This window comes from Littorina saxatilis, linkage group LG4, assembly GCF_037325665.1.
Source record: "Littorina saxatilis isolate snail1 linkage group LG4, US_GU_Lsax_2.0, whole genome shotgun sequence".
Taxonomy (NCBI): domain Eukaryota; kingdom Metazoa; phylum Mollusca; class Gastropoda; order Littorinimorpha; family Littorinidae; genus Littorina; species Littorina saxatilis.
This window is the reverse complement of record NC_090248.1, coordinates 35,173,018-35,191,357: the sequence shown is the minus strand read 5'-3', so window position 1 is coordinate 35,191,357 and position 18,340 is coordinate 35,173,018. Positions and strand designations below refer to the sequence as shown.

The following is an 18,340-nucleotide window of genomic DNA, read 5'->3' as shown; positions in this document are numbered from 1 at the left end:
CTATTGTAGATAAGCTCACGTCGAGTCGCATTCAAATGACTAACTATGACGACTGCATTGTGAAAAGGGAAAACTGGATCACACGGGTTCACGATGGCTCAGGGGTAAGATAAACCACGCAAAAATAAATTCTTTGAAAATTGTTCGCTCTTTACGGAGGGCACCTAGGATGTTCTCAATTGGTGAGTGTTTAAATGAAAGGGTGTTTGTACTGTGTGTAAAAGCCTGACCGTATCTGTGATGGTTTACGGGAGGCTTACTCTGCCTTTAAACTATGCTTAAATAGTTTTCATGTTTTCATTGTAAATTTTATTTTATAACACTCACGTCGCAAACAATGCAGGAAAACTAACTGTAAAAAATATCATGTTCTGCTGTGAGACAGAATAATTGTAAACTTTATTTATAAACACACGTGACACAAACAATGATGAACGTGACCTCAGCTACTGCCCTTAAATTCAGTAGCAGGAAAATCTAATCAGTCAGCATCGATTGTTAGATCAAGCAGGATATAGGCAACATTTCCTTGTCAGATTAGCATCACATTTTGACTCTGCTCAGTGCTGTAAGAAAACTTGATTGTCTGACAGAAAGTGAAATAAATATGCAAAACAGTTCTCAGAACATCAATAATAGATTTCTTGCTGGTGGGTAGAGGATAATCATATATCATTTCTTTTGTGACAGACCCGTGGTCATTGTTATTGTCAAATAAAACATTCCAACAAAGAGACAGAGTTCTCATCTATCCGACCACGGGTCTTCAGGTCTGCCATGTTGGCTTCAGCTGTGTGACCCCGAGGTTAGGTTACAAAACGAAAACAATAAAAACTGAACTCACCTTAACATTTAGTTTGATGTGAACAAATAAAAATGAGACATTTTGACCTAACGGTCCACTTTTTCAGCTCAGTTCTCGCAGTATTGTGTTAGTGTCATCTGGTTTTACTGCTATGTGGTTATTTGCTTCTTCCTGAACTGTGCAGAAACCCAAAGAGAATTTTAGTGACCAGATAATGTATGTGAGTGATTCATAATGCACATTCGAGTGTCAGTGGAAAAGAATAAAAGGAGAAAATTATGCCTTTAGGAGTCAGACTTCCTCGCGACTAGTTAGAATATATTGCCTGGGCTAAGTCTAAAAAATTAATTTAAAAAAAATTGTCTGGCATATAATTTGTGCTAGACCATTTTTGGTACATGTAATGCTAAAAAATATTCCTATACATATACTTGTAATGGCTGCATTATATTTGCATGTTCTGCAGATTTCAGTGAGGACGGAAGGAAGAAAAATTAAAAAAAAAAATTCTGTTTGTACTTTTATGATGGCCATGTGAGGTAAGTTATTTGGTTTCATTGTATTACAACACTGCACAGTTTTAAGCATTGCAGAACAGTGATGCAGGCTCAGAGCATGTTTAAGACAAAATTCTTTGCAATACCGAAGAAGAGAAGTCATGCAGAATAACTACAGTCTAGGCAGACAGTGCTTCACGATAAATATTGATCACAAGTGTCAATTTCCAGACATTTCTTGGCGAACTTGTGTTTGTATCTGTAACACATGCAAGGTATATTTGTGTCTTCAACTTGAAAGTTCTATTGATCCGATGCGATGACGTGTTTCAACCCTGTGGTCTCAAAATTGTTCTGTGCAGCAGTTTGATGAAAACTAAGTTTGACTAGTGCATCACGTTGGAGAATACCACAGAAAAGTCACTACGTTGGGGGAAATGTACTGTACCTGCTTTTTACACTCAAATCATAAGATAAAAGAAAATTGTTTGTTTTAATTTTCTACTAAAGATAAAGCAAAGCAATGCAAGAGACGGTAGGTAGACTGAGAGAACAAAAATTAGTAAGCAGTTTCCTGGACAGACAGCATATTTTTCTTATCCTGATCTTATCTAGATAATCTACAGAACAACTTTAACCAAGCAGGGTCAGGTTTTGTGGATATACAGTTGTTGTTGGAGGACTCCTTGAAAAAGCAGTGACCTGTGGCAATGTCGTTGGAGGGATATAGTTTCACATAAGCCTTCAACAGATGGAAAAGGTGCCTTTGAATGTCCACACATTGAAATATCTTACAACCACAAAACAGCCAGATGAGAACATGATGATCTTTCTGAATGGTCAGCGACACAGCCAGGTTATTCACAAGTGGAGCAGTAAAAGAGTTTGTCTTCTTTAAGAAATTTATACAAGACCTATCGTGAGTCAGACTTTCGCCAAATTGTCAGACTGACAAATAACTGTGTGAGAATATTTACAGGTGATTAAGCTAGTGTATAATATATACAACTGCATGATGTTCGTGCAGATATAATTCAAACAACATTATGACTATACAATAGTGTATAAGTGTGTATAATGATCGAAACTTGAGATGTGCAACTGATATTTGTGTGGATGTGCAAAGTGTCAGTGACTGTAAATTTGTGAGCGGAGGGGAAAAAACAAGGACACAAATATTCTCACCTGTGACTGTGTGTCAAACTGTAACTGATATCATGCCGTGCTATCTCAGGGGACAGTTAGAAGGTAAGAACATTTTTCAGTTTTTCCAGTTTTTTTCTATTTTGTTGTTGTTGTGTTTATTTATTTAAAGGTTCACTTTAGAATTTTGTGTCCTTTCAGTTTTCATTTATTCTGCATCAGAAAATTGGTTTTGCTGTTCTTTGTTGTTGATTGTTTCATAAATGTTCCATAGTTTTACTCCAGTTTTAAAGGAAAACTCCTTCTCTCTCTCTCCCTCTCTTGATCTTGATCGAGACAGTAGTCAGTATATTTGATGGAATATATTGCAGCAGGGTTCTGTACTGTAGCCTGTTTTTGTTGTTAGTCCAAGGGAAGTAACTCCACAAATGCAGTACATGTACCAAGCATTGCACACATGTGCACGTTTCTCAGTTATTCCCCTTGGTAGAGTTGTTTTATTTCTGAAGTCACCGACTTATTTACCCCCCACCCTTTGAGGTGTGTATGCACGTATGTGTGTGAAAGTGTACACATGCACACATGTATTTGCATCAGAAACAAACAGGAGACTTCTACATGTACAAGTACACACATTAAAGATGCCATCCTTCTTGAATTGTGTTTCACACTAAAGATTTGTTCAGAATAAGTGCAAACTTCAACTTCATTACGCACATGCCCAAAATCAACAGCATGAATGCATTCTGTTGAGGATGGGAATTTTGTTGTTGAACTAGAATTTTTTATTGACATCTATGTCAATCGGCACAGAAAGCGCCAGTACCATGCAAAAGCCTATATATGTATGCAGATCTGGGTTGGTGCAGGAACCAGAATGCCTTTAAAACAATTCTACTCAATAACTTGAATAGACGTCTGAAAGTGGATATGGGTGGCAAAATATTGTGATGCTGTGCATACTGCCTACTGTAGTATTGAATGTGTGGATACAGATGGGAAGGCCTTCCTTTTATGCTGCACTGTGTGGCTTTCTACCCCGCCTATGTTGACAAAGTTTTTTTTAGCCGAGACCAGCTGTGCTGTAGCAGGTCACTCAGAATTGTAATAACTGTGTAGTAACTGTGTATCAACACGCTGGAATGCAGGCGTTAGATCGACATTACAGGAAGCGACTGAATCCGTACCTATATCCGTACCTGGTCAGATACAGCCATATGAGTGGGTACGGATATATCCGTACCTGGGAGACAATGAGTTAATGAATATCTGAAAGCAGATGTGGGTGGAACATGTTAATATGGTACTGCAGCGTGCCATACAGTATTGATGAAGGTCTGAAAAGTGGATGTGGGTGGGAAATGTTAGCATGCTATTCTGCAGCGTGCCTTGCAGTATTATTTACACCCCCGGTATAGGGGTGTGTATAGGATTCGGTCGATGTGTTTGTTTGTTTGTGTGTTTGTGTGTTTGTGTTCGCATATAGATCTCAAGAATGAACGGACCGATCGTCACCAAACTTGGTGAACAGGTTCTATACATTCCTGAGACGGTCCTTACAAAAATTGGGACCAGTCAAACACACGGTTAGGGAGTTATTGGTGGATTAAGATTCTACAAGGACTTATAGAGGGACATATTAATGGTCAAAGGGAAATAACCTTCTCAGTTGGTGGCAGTGAGAATGGTTATTTCCCTTTGACCAACGCGGGTGTTTTTCCTACCTCGGAGGAATTTCTTGTTAATGAATGTCTGAAAGCGGTTGTGGGTACGGTGGGAAATGTTGTGCTGCTTCAGCGTACCTTGCAGTATTAATGAATGAATGAAAGCGGATGTGGGTGGGAAATGTTAATATGCTACTGCAGCGTGCCTGGCAGTGTTGATGAATGTCTCAAAGTGGATGTGGGTGGGAAGTTTTGTGCTGCTTCAGTGTACCTTGCAGTATTGATGAATGTATGAAAGCTGATGTTGGTGGGATATGTTAAGGTGTTACTGCAGCATGCCTTGCAGTATTTATGAATGTCTGATAGTTGATGTGGGTGTGAATTAATATTGTGCTGCTGCCATGAGCTTAATGCAGTATTGATGACATTCTGAGAGTTGATATGGGCGTGAAATAATGTTGTGGTGCTGTTGTGAGCCTATTCAGGCAATATTGATGAATATCTGATAGTATATATTGGTGTGAATTAATGGTGTGAATTAATGGTGTGCTGCTACAGTGAGGCTAATGCAGCATTGATGAACTCTATACAACTTCTGCATCAAGCCAGCATTACCTCTGTCAGCCAATTGTCAGGGGCAGGGGAGGATGACTCGAATGAAATCATCTTTGGTGGCCACATGTGTCGCTGCCCCAGACGTAGTCAGTAATTACAATGTGTTTGCGTTTCAGTTATCATTTGAGTTTTACCTGTTTGGGGTTGATTTTTGGGTTCCATTGGCATTTGTGCTGCTGCCCCAAGAACTGGTAAGTAATATGAATTTGCTGGGGGTTAATGAATGCCTGTTTGAGGTTGATGTTTTACATTTGTGTTGCTGTCACAGAACTCAGGTGATTAAGACTGGTGGTTTGGTTAGTTGAGAGAGTCAATTTGCCTGCTTTTGTGGTTGTTTTTTGTATCTGTTGAAATTGTGTTTTGACCCAACAGTCTGACTACCAACTAGGACTCTGGTGGAATACACTTCACAGGACATTTGTGTCACTGCCCCAAAACTGATCAATAATTAGACTCAACAGATTGCATGATTTGTCTGTCGGTAACTCTCTCTCTCTGTCTCTGTCTCTCAGTTGTGATTTACACTCTCTCTTTGGGAGTAAAACCAAGCCAAATATTAACGCATGCATTATTAACAACAACAACAAGTCGCGTAAGGCGAAAATACAACATTTAGTCAAGCTCAGTCGAACTCACAGAATGAAACTGAACGCACTGCATTTTCGTGGCAAAGGCAGTGAAATTGACAATCCAGAAAAGCACGGTAGCGGTAGCGCTGAGGAGGATAGCACGCTTTTCTATATCTCTATTCTTTTTAACTTTCTGAACGTGTTTTTAATCCAAACATATCATATCTATATGTTTTTGGAATCAGGAATAGACAAGGAATAAGATGAAATTGTTTTTATATCGATTTCAGAAATTTAATTTTAATCATAATTTTTATATTTTTAATTTTTAGAGCTTGTTTTTAATCCGAATATAACATATGTATATGTTTTTGGAATCAGAAAATGATGAAGAATAAGATAAACGTAATTTTGGATCGTTTTATAAAAAAAGAATTTTAATTACAATTTTAAGATTTTTAATGACCAAAGTCATCAATTAATTTTTAAGCCTCCAAGCTGAAATGCAATACCAAAGTCCGGCCTTCGTCGAAGATTGCTTGGCCAAAATTTCAATCAATTTGATTGAAAAATGAGGGTGTGACAGTGTCGCCTCAACTTTTACAAAATGCCGGATATGACGTCATCAAAGACATTTATCGAAAAAAATGAAAAAAACGTCTGGGGATATCATACCCAGGAACTCTCATGAAAAATGTCATAAAGATCGGTCCAGTAGTTTACTCTGAATCGCTCTACGCACACACACACACACATACATACACCACGACTTGACTAAATTTGTAAAAAGAGAATAGAAAGAGAGTACATGAGTGTATACACAACTCAATCGGGAGGGTGCGTCACACCCCCTTCCGAGTGTCTAATATATTTGCCTCCTTGTACTTTTCAGTCATCAACTCACGCGATCTCTAATCATGAAACTGATCTTCCGTGTTATTTTCAATGATAGTCGATGTAAGTCGAACGCACGTTTCACCCCCGCGCTCTGCCAGGAGAGAGAGACAATGACAATTCTTTATTTTTCGAGGGTAACAAACAAAAGCAAAAATGAGCTTTTTTTTGCATCTGCATGATCTGGCCCTCGCCCTGAAGAGGGACTAATCTCCTTTTACAACAAACAACGTGGTACGGTCGCGATTGCTTGTGTTAATCGACGTAAGGCGAAAGCACGTTCAGCCCGTTTGGTGTTGCATTCAACTTGTTTACCTTGCTCTCAGAGAGAGAGAGAGAGAGAGAGAGAGAGAGAGAGAGAGAGAGAGAGAGATTTGAGCTGAGTCCACTGAATGCGGTGCAACAGTCGAACATGTTTTGTTTTAGAATAGTTTTTGCGTGTAGGTTCTATGTCGGTAGTACCCAGAACGCTGGTGGTACCCTGCCGCTTGCTCAACATTCTGACTTTGACGAACCCTTCACGGCGTAGATCGTAAACCCGGCAGAACAAAGTCAAGGTCGCTGTTGGAGCTCGGGTCAAGGTCGCACGCCCGCGCTTTCCAGCTGACTGGCAGCCCCCTTCGTGTGTTTTGAGGGAAGCCGCGGTTGTTTGTGCCAGAACTTTTTCCTGTTTCACTTGAACTCAGTTTCTGTTGGAATTTTGTGGATTCCGGTGTTGATGGTAGACATTTAGGCAAGCAGCAAAAGCTTTTGATTTGAGTGTGATGTTCTGAGGGCGTATATTTCGTGCAGTGTTATTCAACGTAATTCTGATTGCAGCTTGGGATGGTTAACGATAAAACACACGCTGGCGTAAAACTCCTTTGCGGATGAGATGTGTGCGAAGTGTTGCAAGCGATGTTAGAAATGTTCAGCAACCAGAAAAGCTTTCAGAGAGAGATTGTCTTCTTAGTGTGACTTTTGGTGCAGTGTTATTCCGAAAATCTAAAGCAGTTTTTTGAACGATCTTATGCACCCTTTTGCTAAGAGCCGTTTGGTTGTGTGTGGGGGAAGTGTTTGACTGAAACACTTTTGGGAACCAAAACATCTTTGTGGTTTTCCATGTGAGGCTATTAATGCAGTGCAACGAACATCTAAAGCAGTTTTGTGACACTACACGACACACTATAATTGTTGAGCGCCGTTTGGAGGCTGTGTGTGTGAAGCGGCGCATAGTATCAAGCGTATAGCCACTATGTAGAGGCGCGGAGAGGCCGATTATCGATCTCCGCTGGGGCTGTATCAGTGTATGAAGTCAAACCTTAGATCGATTCCTCGGCAAAATGTGATTGAACTCATTTCCGGTGGCTTATTTATAGCCCCGTGTCTTCCTTAGGGAACTCATTTGTACCGGTGGCTTATTTATAGCCCCGTGTCTTCCTTAGGGAGCAATGTCGATTAGGTGCGGCGTCGACTGTAGAATGAAGAGTTATATAAATATATATTAGTGCAGGTGTTTTTGCTGCACTATGTTGGGAGCACCGTCAGGGCTTGTTGTGGAAGGCCGTGTAATTTTGGAAATTAGATCATCTCTGTTGCGTTTGGCGGTCCTTGAGGTTCTCGTCTCCAGGTTGTAACCTTTGTATTTTTTAGTCAAGAAGTTTTGGAAAAGAGAAGAAAAAGGAGATGAAAGCTTGGGATGTTTCTTGTGTTTGTGAGGCAACTTACAAGTAGAGTCAATCAGTTTTATTATTGTATCATGTTTGATTGATTAAAACTTTGTTTCCCAATTCCTAGTTGGCCTCGTCTCGAATCAATGCAAGATGGTTTGTCTTAACAACGTTTTCGGTTTGAGCTACAGCTACGAAAGCCTGTGTTGCATAGTGTTTCTCAAGATATTTTTAAGTCATGCAATGTGTATTGTGCATTTTGTGGGTCAGATAATGTTGTTGTTGTTGTTGTTATTGTTGTTCATGCGGACTGTAATTACAACGTTGGATCGGTAGCTCATGCGAAAATAGGAGGTAAGGCTTTTTGCAGATGACAGCAGAGTGAGTGGGGTCAGTTGGTGTTCAGGAAGCTGTGTGACATTTGATGGCATGAGTGGGGTCAGTTAGAGAAGGATAGCAATGACTGCAAATGAAGACTTACTCCTCCGTAGACGGAATACGGCTGCCTAAATCAGTAAATGGCGTGGTGATTGAAAACAGTTGTACACGTAATCTTCCCATTAGGATGACACTGACTGAGTCAGATGCTCTGTACCAAGTGGCCCCGCGAGTGTTAAGCGCTCAACATGAACAACACGACCAACACCACCGCCACCACCAGCTCCACCAACAAGAAACAACTGAAGACGAGAACGACGTTTTCCCAAGGCTGAGGTGCACGAACCGAAAATGAGTGCCACCCAAATCAGAGAGAACAAACCGCGGGGTCTGATTCGTTGAAATCACAACAAATCTCATGCCGTTCTGGTTAAAGGGGGCAATAGGGGTTGAGGGAAGGATAATTGGTAGTCTGCGGGAATAATGTTTTTAGAACATTGGCTTGATTTCGAATGCATGACTTTTGAAGACGTCGGTGTGAGGATGGAGAAACAGAATGCCAATGACCACATAGAAAGAATGAAGAATGTCATGATACGCCAGCCTGGTCACGTGTGAGATCGAGCGAGTCGCCATGAAAGGGGTCGGGGAGAGAGAACTGGGGGTGGTGTAGGGGGTGGGCTAATGCTGTAAGAATATTGGCAAGATGTCTGATGTGTGACGATTGAAGATGCCAGTATTTGGTTAGAGAAAAGGAATGCTATAATGGCTGCAAACGAAGTCATATAAGGTCAACACTACCATCGTACACCATTATAATGTTGTAACTTGTAACACTATTGACAGGATGTCTGATGTGTGACGTTTTATGACGTCAGTGTCTGGATGGAGAAAGAAAACACTTACACATTAACATGCTTCCATTTGAAACTTCGAGGTCTTCATCGGGGATTGACGCCCGACCAAAGGTAATTGGGAGGGCGTCAATCCACGATGAAGACCGAGAAGTTTCAAATGGAAGCATGTTAATGTTATTGTAATTCAATCTGACGACGATCTCTTTTCTGCTTTCATGCGATGGTAAACAGACAGAATTGGTTCTGTTCTGTTCACACACTACTTTCAGTCCACCTACCTGCAAGGGTCAAGTCCCAAGAAATATGTCTCTGTATTCCTATCGTATCACTCTGCTCCTGTTTTGTTTTCTTTTCTTTCACACACATTTTCCCTTCTTTTTTGACGGGTTTCTGGACAGCAAACTCTATAACAAATTCTTTTCATCACAAAAGCGATCTTTGGAATTGACTGACGTAGTCCGGAAGAATTCATGCATCATCAACTTACGTCACGTATTCGACGTCATCACTTCGCATACCTTATGGTCTCGGTATTTCGTTGGCCTTCATATTTATTTCCTACTTGGGAAATGACCCTCAAAGCTAACCGAGACTAGTTGAGGCTGTATCAATGCGCCTCGCCAGCAGGTTGTTAATTGGATTTTTTAGCGAGTGGTTATCGACAATTAATGACCGGTAATTTTTAATGAGTTGCGGGGGCATTCTGACCAATCACAGGATCTGTTTCATTAAAACGCAAGCTTGATTGAATTACAATAATGAATAAAGACAGAGAATGCTAAAAACCGAAGAAAGAGAATGCTAATGACTGCAAATGAAGACAGTGGTGCATCTCCTCAGACACCGTTGTTGCAAGGGGTGAGAACGAGAGAATAGCCGTGGTGAGTGTGGGTGGTGGGTGAAAAGTGTGTGTGTGCGTGTAACTGTGTGTGTGTGTGCGCGCGCGCGTGTATGCTCGCGTGTGACAGTGCGTGTGTGAGCATGTTTATGTGCAGGGGGTGGGGGAAACGATTGAGGAATATTGACAAGAAGGCTAGGCCACTCATGGATGCAAATGAAGACATAAAATGCGTGTCCGCTAGAGCACCAGAGGCAAGGCAGGCAGAGCCGGTTGTCAGAATAAATATGCGGATTATTGGCAAAATTGAGCTGTCTAGTCGAGTGGGGCGAACATATCGAACGTTTTTTGTGTGTGTTTTGTTTTTGTATGAGGCTTCGTTTTAATGCATTCTGATGTAATTTTGTCTCATTTTGGTAGATAAGATAGGATTTGGATTTGATTTGCTGTATGTCAAATTTGTGATGTTTTATTTGTTTCTTTGTTTGGTTGTGTGTTTCCTGGATATAGTATTTTTCGTTCTTTCTTTAATGGTGCCTTTCAAAATAGAGAGAAAGAGAGAGAGGGATGGGAGGTGGATGGTCGGGTGATTTCGATTCAGAGTAAAACTAACAGGACTGTTAAGACACGAAACTAGTAAATGTCTCTTTAAACGCAACGTCATCGTGATTGAGTCCGTTTAACTGCGATTCATGCATTGAAATTGGTCGTTTTGCCTACTTCGCAAACATCAAAACCAGGATGGAGTGGCTTGTTGTTTTCACTGGAGCAGAAAATAACTTCCCTGTCCACAAATCGCGCGGGGTTCATAATTACTACCGTGAAACCTTTAAGGAACGGTCGTATGGTCTCTCCTTTTTCAACGCCGTTTATGGTGTTTTTTTGGGCATATTTTGCATTTTTAAAATTTTTATAACGGGGTAGCCCTTTTTTCAACTTAGAAAAAGTTAGACTTAGATTAGAAAAAGTGTAAAATAGCTCAAAATAGTCTCGGGTTAGGGTTAGCATCCACTCTCAAAAATCACATGTCACTCACATGGCATGCACGCTTTTTGCAGAATCAGTGACGCCACTCGCACACATGCACAGACAGATAGACACACGCCTTTATACTCTGATTCTACCCCCCCCCCCCCTACCCCTCCACCCCTACCCCCCACTCCCTCTTTCTCTCTCCCCTCGTTCTCTCTCTCCGGGCTAACCGTCATAACAGCCCATCAGAACGCCCGCTTCGTGCACCCAGGTCCGCAGCCAATCAGATACCCACTTTGGGCACACATGTTAACCCGTGATTTGTAAAAATGTAAAACATGTAAAACATTTGTACAAATCACGGGGCGCACCCCGCGATTTGTAAAATGTTTTACAAATCACGTAAATGCGCCCGATATTTAACTCATCATCTCCAAAGTGAAGGGATCCATTGAGAAAAAAAAAAGTCATTTTTTTGTCCCATCTTTTGGAAATTCGGGTCGCTTCCTCCCAGTGGAAAGCTAGCAGTAACAGAGTCGCGCTACCCCAAAGTCAAGGGATCTATTAGTCCCGTTTCGCCGTTATCCCATTTCACCCCCATCCCATTTCGCGACATTTCACAGGCCAAGTGTCATTTTACCACCATATCATGTACCATTAGCTCCACTTCCCATTTTGGCGCAATCCCGTTTCGCCGTTAGCCCATTTCGCCCCCATCCCATTTTTGCGACATTTCACAGGCCAAGTGTCATTTTACCACCATGTCATGTACCATTAGCTCCACATCCCATTTTGGCGCAATCCCGTTTCGCCGTTACCCCATTTCGCCCCCATCCCATTTTTGCGACATTTCACAGGCCAAGTGTCATTTTACCACCGTGACATACCACTAGCGCCACATTCCATTTTGTCGCCATGCCGTTTTGCCGTCATCCCATTTCGCCGCCATCCCTATTTCGCGACATTTTGGATTGTGGCAAAAATGGGATTTTGCGTAAACGGAATGTCTTCCTAGTTGAATAACGCAGTATAGTAGTAGAGTGAGGCGTGGCAAGAAGAATAAATCAAAAATGGGATGGCGGCCAAATGGGATGGTGTCAAAATAGGATGTCGCGCTATTGTTATGACACGGTAGTAAAATGGCGATTGGCTTGTAAAATGTCGCGACAATGGGATGGGGGCGAAATGGAATGGCGGTGAAACGGCATGGAGGTGAAACGGCATGGCGGCCAAATGGGATATGGTGTCAAAATGGGATGTCGCGCTATTGTTATGACATGTTAGTAAAATGACGCTTGGCTTGTGAAATGTCGCGAAAATAGGATGGGGCAAAAAATGGGATGTGGATCTAAAACCACCCCCACCTCTCAGCGTAGAGGCTCTAAACAAGAAAAATTAATAATAATAAAAGGCATGCATTACTTTGTGGAATGCGATATTTTTAGATGTTTAGATTTTTACAAATCGCGGTTTTGGGTTCGACGTGATTTGTAAAATGTTTTTACATTTTTACAAATCATGGGTTAACAACACACAATGTTTTTCATGAATTCCCTGCAGATCCGAATAATCCTTAACAAAACACAGTAGGCAAACCTATTACAGCACTATTTTGGAAATATAAATTCGGTTTCGAGCTTGTACAAAAACAATGTTACCAGTTTAATGAAAGAAACAAGATTAAGACTGTTGCGTTGTGGTAGCCTTCGTACTACATTCCATAAATATTCTGTTCTTAGAATGGGTAAATCCCATAGTGCAGATTTGACATAGCTCGTATTGTGTTAAAGAAATAGATTTCATTGACCTTTTGTTCTATTCCTGTAAAAAAAAAAAAAATATTGGTAAAACAATAAACAGAAATTCTATCTTAAAAAAGCAAACAACAATCTAATTTGTATAATTATTCATTGGTACTTGTATTGTACATAATTCTGAATATTTACACTCAGATAGCAATTACTCTTCTTGTGCTTGCAAAATATGTGTCGGTGTGTATCGATATGAAACTCCATTAGAAACTTGACACATTTTTAGTTACGAAGAATTTAGAAAGGTTTGAGAACATAGAATCAAAGAAAAGAACAAGTTACAGAACGAAAAAGATTGGACCTGATGTCGGAAAAAAAACCCATCCCAAAACAAGCAAACAAAACCACGACGACACTTATCTTAATTCCTGTCCAAAAGTGTTTTTTCCACGTGTATTTTAACAGGAGGTTTGAAGCCCCACACACATATGGGAAAGCCGAGGCTAATAATGGCGGCCACCATGTGCTATGTCCCAAACCCTACTACAAGTCGGGAACAACACATTAAAATACACATATTAATTCGCACGCACATTTACAAACATAAATATTCATTATCACATACACATTCATGCACCTGCCTGCGGGCATATAATGCAATGCATTTCCAAAACTATGATGACATTTGTTTTTCCTCCGATAAGAGAACAATATTTCTTATATCCGGAGTCTCTCGATAAGAAAAACCTCGAATGTAAGAAAGCAAAAATAATTTCTCCTGGACACTCTTATAAACCCTTTGTTCTTGACCTTACTGGGTGAAGGGTCATTCGCATCATTACGCACGAATTTGTGTGCATCACAATAATTATCAGTCTAGTGTTTCCTAGTGAATTATATTTATAGAGAAAATCTCGATAGCAATTTCAAGGAAAAGCTACATCCGCCAAGAATTCGTTTTTGTTACATTATTCGTTGTATCATACGTCGGCTTTTCCTTTCGCCGTACTCTTTTACTGCGTGTATTCAAAGGGTGACGTTGGCTTTTAACCTCGCCACCGTTTCATGCGTTCATCCTTAGAATGAGAGCAGTGGTTCTTATTTAGCTTTGGAGCCAATTTCCGAAGGAAAGGAAAGGAAGGAGTTTGGCGCCAATCAGTAGAGCAAATAACTTACAGCCTGCTTGAAACGTGTGGTTTTTAACATAAGCGGTTTTAATGGCATGTGTTCTTGTTTGGTGCTGTTGAAGTGCAACAAACTCTGCTTGAAACGTGTGGTTTTTAACATAAGCGGTTTTAATGGCATGTGTTCTTGTTTGGTGCTGTTGACTTTTCAGGAGTTGTTCAAAGAGATTAGTCGCCGTGTGTGTAAGTTGTGTCTGTTATCGTTTACAGTTGGGTTGCTTCAGGTGTATGTCGGATGTAATTGTGCTGTAGTTTCTAGCAACGGTTTTGATGAAATGAGCTCTTCTTTGGTGCAGTTGACTTTTTTGGCAGTTGTTTATACGTAATCTGTTTTCATTTACGGTTTCATTGGTACGACGGGTGTATGAAGGCTGTAAGTTATTTGCTGTGTTCAGTCGACAGACCTTCAGCGAACCGCGCTGAAACGTGTGTTTTTAACAAGCGGTGTTTCTGATTATTATTGTTCTTCTTTGGTGCCTTTGAATTTTTGAGGTTTTTCTTTTAAAGGCATACTAACGCACTTCCGTGTTTACAAAGTGTAGTTTGCCCACAATCGATGTCAAACGCACCATAAGACCATATAATGACGATACGTCACCATGCGCGGACCATAATACATGCATTACAGCTTGTTCTAGCCTCTGAAAAAGTGAGGATGTCAACAAAGCCGCTCCCGCAGTGGGGCACTGCGGTTATGAAATTAAAAGCCCCTCCTGTTTTTGGAACCGCAGGAGCTTTCTAGTTTGCTGTTAGGTAGATTTTTGGTTCCTCTTTCCTGTCATGCTCTCTTTTTCTTCATGAATTCTTTTTTTTTTCTGCCTTCTTGCTCATTCACCTGTATTTTTTCCAAAAATCTCTTCTCTTGCCGCTTGTCTCGCGATTCATGTATAGTTTAATCTGTTAGTGTTCTGATGTAAGTCCAGCAGTAGATAGGTTAAGCCTATTTTAACATACTGGAAACTGGTAATCTTCCAGTAGGTATTAATTTAGTTTTACTAAAGCCTGCTGGGACACAAGTAATGGGTTAGTGCATTTGTAAACAGGAATCGCTTGACAAGTGGCCCCCTTCATCCCCCCCTTCCTCGTCCTGATATGGCTCTGCGTAGTCGGCTGGACGTTAAGCAACAAATAAACAAACAAACAAACAAACAAAGCCGCGGTGTTCTCTTCCTTGCATCAACGTTACATGTGTTGCCAAATCTATACATAGGACGATCCAGATCAAAATGAAAATTCAAATATCTCAACATTTAAGGGGTCCTAGACCACAATATTTTGCAGGGAACTTAATTTAGTCTGTCTCCAGCTGTTGGTAAAGCAATTAGCGTGTATAGTCATCGAGTACATATGGCTTTAAAGATCAGCCAATGTCTGTGTGTGATCTGTTTTCAGTTACGGTTTCATTGCTTTGAACATTAAACAGGTGGTGTTTCTAAAAAGCGATGTTGATGACATTGCTCCTTTTTGATGCTACGGATGGTTGCGGCTGCGTGTTCAGAAGTGCATGGTTTTGTGTGTTAACAGCTTGTTTTAAAAATCAGACATTGTGTATGAAGGTCGGAATGTAATTAGTTTCTGTGGTAGCTAGGTTCTGCACTTTCGTGAATTTTAAATGGGTAGTGTCAATGTGCACAATGGCGATATGAAGGAGCGTTTTATGAGTTTGTTTCAGTATCGGTGTGTGTGTGTGTGTGTGTGCTTGAATGCACACTTTTGTGAAGATTGCACAATTCCTTGGACCCTGTGTAATAAGGAAGAACACATTTGGCTCATAGCTGGTGTATAATGAAGTCTTTTATGAGGAATTTAAAGAGAATTATGGATGCATAATTATCATTAATGCGGTTCTTGTAAAGCTTTGTCAAAAGAAGTGTTTGAAATTTAATGGAGTTCGGATTGGGACCGGCCGTGTTCAGGTGAATGTACACAAACGATTGTTTGCATTCCATGGGAGAGGCAAGCAGGGGTGTCGGCGGAAGGGGGAGGGGGTCAGGAGTAGATGGTGATGGTCTGTGTGGAGAGATGGCGTTAAACAGCCGTTATCATCACTATTATCAGTCAGTGTCGTGATCGTCGTCTTCTCCTTTTCCTTCTTGATTTCCTTGTTGATTGAAACAGTGGTTTCCTCACTGTTCAGTGTTGACAATGCCGTGGTATTGCATTGTATGAAATAAATTATAACAAAGTTGGACTTGTACTGTACATGTGCTCCAATGGACACAATCTAGAATTGTCTTCTGATCCTTCTGATCCTTGTTCTTGTTCTTGTTCTTCTTCATTATCTAGCTCTTTCGTTGTGTCTTTTGCGGACATTGACATGTTTATCTGGTTATGAAGAAGTCACCTTTTCTCAGCTGAGGCAATTCAGTCAGCGCTAGCTTGTTTTCACACCATTCTTTCCGAGTCAACTGCTCGCCAAAACCTATTTTCGCCGCTTTCGCAATGATACCAGCACCGTGATGTGCATCGTTACTCGGGTACATACCCCCCTCCCCCTTCTTTCTCCCCCCCCCTTCTTCAAACCTTCCATCCAAAACGTCAACCAACAACCCCCCCCCCCCCTCCCAAATCCCTTTCGTCCCAAGTTCGTTACTTTCCAGTCTTCAATACTGTGTTTTAGTCTTGGTTTTTGACTGGTTGGCGTGACAGTGATCGGTTTCTTCAAGAGCTAGGACTTGTACTTGTAAAGATATACGAATTGGGTTGAAACATCACTGGAATACTTGTTAATGTCTCTTTAACACCTATTTCGATCGTTAATAAATTGCACAAAGACTGTGTGTGTGGCTTGTATGACTCACACTTATATATTATCGCTTAATCAGCTGTGTAGGTGTAAATAGGCGTTTATACAGCGAGACTGAATGCTGACATGTTGTTTTTCGATTTTAGCCCGCTGGCGCTTGCCTTAGACACTGTTTGTTTGCAGTCTTTGTAAAGAAGAGGCAAATCACAATATTTATGGTATTGATGAGGAAGGCTTTTTGTTCTGAAGCTGTGTGAATTTTGGACGATTTTTAACATTAGAGTCCTGTCGTTAGTGCTAGGTGGTTTTAGCTGGTGTCGTTTTTGACAAAATCGTTGAGTCTAGAAATGTTTTATGTTGTGGGAACCCTTACGAAATGTTCAGGAACCAGTTGTTTTCGTGGTGTTTGAGTAGTATTGTTGCAAGTTGAAGCAGCAATTTCCGATATGGTGTGCAAAGTGGACATGTGTCTAGTTATCATCAATTTGCACTTCCTTTGGTGCCGTCCAATGTCTGGCCTTTTCAACAGGCTTAATTGACGAATTGGGGAGGAGAAGGGTCTGTTAAAAATGTACGTGAAGACCGACACTTCTTTAGTCCATGGGCTTAGTGGCTATCATTACGGGTTAATTTGATCGCTTGTTCGGGTTGAGGGAAAGAAAGTATCTTGCACTTTTGTAACAAGCTCACTTGGCTATTTTGAAGAGGGAACAATTAGAGAAATCCGAAAGATAAGGACTGCTTAACGAAGGAGAAAGGATGATTTGATAGATTCCTGTGCTCAAGCGTTATCACGCCGGTACCTCCGCTGCACACCGAAAAAAGCCGGGGCCACTTGCTGCGCACCGGGGCCGAGCCACGAGAGGCGAGTTTCTGCACTAAATCTTCTCTGTTTTCTCCAAAATGACATATCATCACGTAACTGGCGTTTATACTTCGACCTAAGGTGTTATAGCATCCCATCATCGGTTTTATTCTTTCCCTCGATTCAATTCTGAACTCTGAGCTTCGAATATTTATGCTTTTCCAGTGAATTATGTGCAAATTCTGACTTTCCACAGTTATTACAGAAAATCAAGCTTATCAAACAAGCTGCAGATAATTGGAATGTAATTATTGGTTATTTGTTGACATCTGGCTCAAGTGGTGTCTTCTAACTTCACGCGGTTGAATCATATTTGTTGAATCTCTACCGTCACTGAACGATTTTGTTGCTGCGCACCGGGGCCATGTCTCTATTTTGAGGGCTGCGCACCCGGGCACTTATGTGCTGCGCACCGGGGCCAGTGAAGTATGTGTAAATTCGTACCTTCCACAGTTATTACGGAAAATCAAGCTTATCAAACAAGCTGCAGAGAATTGGAATATAATTATTGGTTATTTGTTGACATATGGCTCAAGTGGTGTAATATAAATTCATGCGGTTGAGTCATATTTCTTGAATCTCTAGCGTCATTAAACGATTCTGTTGCCGCGCACCGGGCTATGTCTCTGTTTTGAGGGCACTAATTTGCTATGTCTCTGTTTTGAGGGCACTAATTTGCTGCGCATCTGGGTCAGTACTACAGTGAATAAAGTATTGTCTGTCTCAGCCACACACACACACACGAAAGGTAATGACGCTGACGTTCGTTCGTTTTGTCCTTTTTAAGAGTGGGTTTGTTCTGCTTTGTAGGTGAACAAATGGATCAGTTTAGATGTTACTACTGCAAATTCAAATTTTGAGAGTTCAGGACGTTATTGGACACAGTGTCGATGTGCATTCGAATGAACAATTG

General features: G+C 41.0%; 1 protein-coding gene across 11 annotated transcripts in view; it reads left to right on the top strand.

Annotated features, from left to right (window-relative positions):
- Positions 1-18,340, top strand: part of LOC138964585 (6-phosphofructo-2-kinase/fructose-2,6-bisphosphatase-like) — an 85,551-nt gene that overhangs the window by 9,530 nt on the left and 57,681 nt on the right. For 3 of the 11 annotated variants that reach the window (XR_011455149.1, XR_011455148.1, XM_070336574.1), the window contains exon 1: positions 4,519-4,810. The exons of 1 other annotated variant lie outside the window; for it this stretch is intronic. Coding sequence is in view for 5 of the 10 variants with exons in the window: in XM_070336574.1 (XP_070192675.1) it covers positions 4,651-4,810 (160 nt within the window). In the remaining 5 variants the exon portion in view is untranslated. Of the gene's footprint in view, positions 1-2,536; positions 2,551-4,518; positions 4,811-18,340 lie in introns of those variants that run through there. 7 more of the 11 variants (XR_011455146.1, XM_070336576.1, XM_070336577.1 and 4 more) reach the window with 6 other exon arrangements.